General features: G+C 29.7%; 1 protein-coding gene across 3 annotated transcripts in view; it reads right to left on the bottom strand.

Annotated features, from left to right (window-relative positions):
* The window catches only part of LOC106463407 (zinc finger C3H1 domain-containing protein-like), a 111,188-nt gene that overhangs the window by 19,957 nt on the left and 85,847 nt on the right, over positions 1-5,384 (bottom strand). For 2 of the 3 annotated variants that reach the window (XR_002611481.1, XM_022390891.1), the window contains exons 25-28: positions 2,611-2,731; positions 2,066-2,259; positions 971-1,075; positions 670-781 (exon numbers count right to left, since the gene is read on the bottom strand). Coding sequence is in view for 2 of the 3 variants with exons in the window: in XM_022390891.1 (XP_022246599.1) it covers positions 670-781; positions 971-1,075; positions 2,066-2,259; positions 2,611-2,731 (532 nt within the window). In the remaining variant the exon portion in view is untranslated. The remainder of the gene's footprint in view (positions 1-669; positions 782-970; positions 1,076-2,065; positions 2,260-2,610; positions 2,732-5,384) is intronic. The other variant, XM_022390890.1, reaches the window with a different exon arrangement.

The following is a 5,384-nucleotide window of genomic DNA, read 5'->3' as shown; positions in this document are numbered from 1 at the left end:
TTAATAATTTTTTTTTAGAAAAAAAAAAAACCCATACAGAATTCTTCCTTTTATCTTAGAATTTCAATTCAGAAAGTTCAATTTTACATATTCAGACAATTTCTACTTTACTGATTTTCATTAATCCTCTTGCTACAGGTAGTTCAAAGTGAGCATGTCATAACTTTATATAGTTACATTCAAAATTTGGGATCAAAATGTGTTTAAAAATCAAATATTATTATCATTATATATTCTGTTGTTCTTTCTTGCAAAAGTTTAAGTCTTAACACTTTCCCAAGAAACCATATATAGGGTGACTCAAAAAATTTATCCATCCCTCAAGTTATGCAACTTCTGAATAACAATTCCAAAACTTTTTATTTCAGATGATATTGGAGGATGTCTAAAGATAAACCCAAAGCCACTGATGAGATGCAATTTCCATCCAATCAGATTGTGTAACAGAATGTCAGGCACTCTGTTATAGATGCCATGATTGTTTGAATGCTGGTGTGGAGACAAGTATGAGCATCTCAAATGAAGCAGTGTATGTACATTTGTTGTGTGAAATATTTATAAAGATGTTTTGTTGGTTTGTAGATTCATTTACTGTAGTATAAATATACTTTTTTTGGGTCAACATAGGGTTAAATAGGTTAAAAGAACTAATACTCATAAAAATTATACATACTCCCACCATATTTCCCTGGAAGTACATGTAGAGTTAACACAGCCTATAGCTGTTTCAAACAGTTCTGAAATCTTGTCACTGCTGACATCTTGGCACTGTAAAAGGCATCTAAGAGGAAGAAGCAAAACATAAACAATCGTTCAAGTACAGTTACTGACCACTTAAGCAAATTTAAGGTGTATCTTTTCTTGAATCTTGTGATAATACACACTTTTAGTGTCATTATTATCTAAAATTGTTCTGGCCCAAACTCTGGCAAATGACTATATAAAATATATTAAAACTCTTAATACTTACATGTAATTTAACCACAGACTACCAACGTCTTCTTCCAATAATTCTCTATCAGTGTTCCTTTGTGGAAGGAGCTGTGATTCAAAAACTGGCTGACCCAACAGTTCACTGAAAATATAATATTGATACTTTTACAAAAAAAAACAAAACAACAACAAATGTGAATATATTTTATAAAAAAAAAGATTATATATTTGTGATAATATATACCTAACTACATTAACAATGTTTTGAATATAATATCTATATACCAATCACACAATCACTGGTAAATGAACTACATTACTGGTAAATCATTCCTACACTACCAAGTCATTAAAAGCACTGGTGTAAAACAAATACCATTTCGTTGGGATAATGTCAGGTGTATCACTGATTTTCTCAATTTCTAATTTTAATCAAACAACTATTGAAAATGAGCTTTACAGTTGCGTGGCTAGTGTTGAAATTGTTTAAAATGATACACAGTGAACATAAAATAAGAAATTACACAATAAGAATAATAAGTTTGTTTGCAATTAAAGGATGTGCTTGCAATTATCAAACTACATAATTATGTAATAACATCTTTAAAACAATTCAAAAAACTAGTATATCACACTTCAATAACACTTGATTAACAGTTTAATTAATAATATTCTTTTAGACTAATTGTAATGTGGAATAAAAATGATACACAACTTCAATAGGAGCTTCTAATATACTAGAGGGTATTAAATACATTCAGCATTAGTCGTCTAATTAAGTTAAGAAATAAATTAAGATTAAACATTTAAATTGTTTTATACCTTAGTTGAAAAATTAATTTTTTTAATGGATAGCAGATACGATACTACATCATAAGTAATTTACTGACCAAGAATGATTTTGAATTGGGAAAGTACAAGCTTGAATTGTATGTACAATGTACTTGTTAAATGTTGTAAATAATCAGTCTTACAAATTATTATACAATCTTCTTAATATAAACCCATTATGTGACAGCTAAATATGTTATGAAAACTTTGTGTGTGTAGAAATAGTTACAACAAAATGAACTGTACTGAAAATCACATACTACCAATAAAAACCAGCTTTCAGCTTTTGGCCACAACCCACCTGTACAATGCTTCAGCTTGGAGACAAAATGAGCCTAAACTACTATCTTCCTGAGGTATAATAAAATATTCCTTTGCACAGTTATACAGATACTCTTTGGCATTTTTCTTGTTATTCCTACTGATTTCATACAGTGCTGCTGCATGACATAAGCGAGGATGATAAGATACACTGGATGTGGCCTCCTGGAAAACCTTAAGGTAAGCAACACGTGTCAAATATACTGAAGAATTACCAAAATTACTTTTTCTTCCAAACACTCCTACTTCTCACCACAAACCCTTTCAAAAATTTTTATAACTGTGAAACTTCAAGTTCAAAGTAAAAAAGTTAGAATACAGCACAAATTTGTTATCAATGAAGCTTTTCTTCATAAAAGTTGGTAATTAAAGAACAGATGGATCCCACACATCAAATATTTTAAATATCAAGTGTTTTACTTTAACCTTTAAATAAAACCATTATAAATGGGTTCAAGTGTATTTCACAAGGTTTCATGTGTAAAGTACAGCACAATTTTCATATCATGATTACAAAAAAATTACCTGCCGTGTTTCAGCATCCATTGACTTTTGCACATACAATCCTGCCAGTAGTAACCATAGATCTACTATAGTTGGGAACTCTTGTATCAGCCGTTGACAAATACAAACTGCTGAACTAAACCTAAAAGCAATAAATTCAGTGCATATTTCTTTTATCAATTCTGTGTGTCAAAAGAAAAGATTTGAAAACAAAAATATCAAATTACAACTTACTATGAATACCTACATCAGTTTCAAAATATTTTTACACTGTATGGATATTCATGAATGCTGAATAAAAGTGATAATTTTATCTTAAATACCTTTAAACATACACTGCATAATGCCTATACAATGACCATCTGAGAACTATGGTTTTGAATTATACTAGCTCTCATCAGCAAAGCTATGATAATGGTAAAAAATGTCACTAGCTTTATGTGACTTAAAAAAGTATATCCCTATCTACACAGTTTAACAACAGATGACAAAAAATAATCAACTTTCAAAACATAAGCAGAGCTAAAAAATAACACTAGTAAACTGCTGGTTAGTGTTGCAGTTTTCCTAGCAAGATGCACAAAGTGCTAGATAAAACTCTTAGAGAGCTTCTTAACCATTTTGCAACAGGTGTCCCTTTAAACATTTTTGTATGCAAGTCACTGTGTTACACTCAAAATTTAATTAAACACTTTTATTCTCAATGTATGTGAATGAAATTAACATTAAAATGTATGTTAGGATTCGAAGTTATGTCATCTAAGTTTTAAGTCCTTTACTTCAAAAGAAATCTTTAAACTACTTAAAACTTCAGATGTATTGTCACGTGACCAATGAGCTATAAAAATTCTCTGCTATGGCACTCTGTATCTTCAATAATACAGTTGTGTAGATGTACATCTAAACTATAAGATACTTCCATAACCTTTTGACTTGTACATTTCAAAGTTCTCTGAATGAATGCAGTAGAAACAAGTAATAAATTTTTTCAACCTTGACAGGTGCCACACCCACCTTCAACAGATTTGTTTGAGCTTTATAGCCTACAGATAGATGTACATATACGAGTATAGTCATTAGAAAGAGCTCATTTTACACTATAATCCAACAACAGTTATTTTAAAATTTGTCTGTACTTGTCATCACGGAGAACATGTAACTGACTGTAGTATTGCTGGCTGCTTGATCGACTATAGCACTAATGGTTGTTTCTTATCTAAATATGTTACAGTTACAGAAACAGTTAAATTGTATCTAGGTCTTACTTTTACATTGTAGTTAATTATCTATTAGTTATGTTTTAACCCTATCTTGTTATCACGGAGTACATGTAACCGACTGTAGTATTGCTGGCTGCTTGATTGACTAGCACTAATGGTTGTTTCTTACCTAAACATGTTATAGTTAGAGAAACAGTTTAAACTGTATTTAGGTCTTACTTTTATATTGTAGTTAATTATTTATTAGTTATATTTTAACCCTATCCCCACAGGTGTCCTTTAATGTGCATGACACAAAGTTTTAGTGTCTTACATTGAAAATTTTATTAAACTACTTTTTGTTTATGTTATACCAATTAGTATAGCATAAACTCTTTGCTAATAATTCATATTTCAATAGTATACAAGTTTTAAGTTCATAATTATACAAGGCAATATAAAAAAAATCCTGAATTTCCCTAATGTGACATTTTCTCTAGGCATCTTTTCTCTATTTTATCCACTGCCCCTTCAAAAAGTACGAAATTAAACATAAATTACTCACGATAAAATTGTCGTTGCTCAGACAAACCACAATCTTTATAGCCTTCAATTTTTTTATTTTTTTTGTTACAGAGCTATCAAGCAGAAAATCAGACCCCTCCTGCCACATCCTCTTTCAGAATTTGTTAATAGTTCTATCTTATGTTTCATTATATATTACCTATAACTAACAGAAAGCCAAGGTTATCATCTATCAAATGATGTATTGCATAACATTATGTTCTGAACAGATTATCACCAGTTTCACTCAGAGTACAAGCCCCATTCCCATGGGAAAAGAAAAGACTAGCTTAGATGAATTTGTAGCAGCTCTTGTTGCATAGTTAAAAAGCCAGAAAATTCTTGAGAGTTAGAGAAAATTGTCTACTTTTTCATGTTATTAGTCTATGTTCTTTGGTGCATTATTTAGTGAATAACAGCATAGGTATAAAAAAAAATAGGGTTAAGTGTCATCAACAGCAAAAAAAAAAAAAAAAAATACTCGTGTAAGTATATTATTTCTTGTTTTTCATGTCTATTCTTTATTTATTATTATAAAAGTAAATAAAATGGAAAAATAGGGATATTTTTAGGTTAGTTAAGATTAAATTAGATAATATAAATAATAATGATAATGTAATAAAAATGTTTCATGGGGCACGCAAGGAGCTCGTGGATAAATAAATTTGAGAGCGTAACGTGAACTGCACGTTCCTGAGTGATTTACAACTTATAATGGCATGAACATTAGTTAGACACGGTTCAAAAAGCAATCAAAAGGACAATAAAACAATAAAATTTAATTATAAATAGATGTATACTATTACAAGTTTAAAGCTATTTAAGATAAACAAATGTTTCATGCTACATTTGAAGTCATTCTAGAAAGAAAAAGAGGGTAATAGATATATTTCAATTTATTTTTTTTTGGTGGTTACGGGGTCAGTCAAATTGACCAACCTTGTATACAATTAGAGCAGAGAAAGTAACATATAAAATATAAAGTTTTACTGAAAACGAACGTTTGAAATGTATTTAGGAGGTTTTAGAGAT

Source organism: Limulus polyphemus, unplaced genomic scaffold, assembly GCF_000517525.1.
Source record: "Limulus polyphemus unplaced genomic scaffold, Limulus_polyphemus-2.1.2 Scaffold1399, whole genome shotgun sequence".
In the NCBI taxonomy this organism is placed as follows: domain Eukaryota; kingdom Metazoa; phylum Arthropoda; class Merostomata; order Xiphosura; family Limulidae; genus Limulus; species Limulus polyphemus.
The sequence above is the reverse complement of the archived record's forward strand: the minus strand, read 5'-3'. Positions and strand labels throughout refer to the sequence as shown.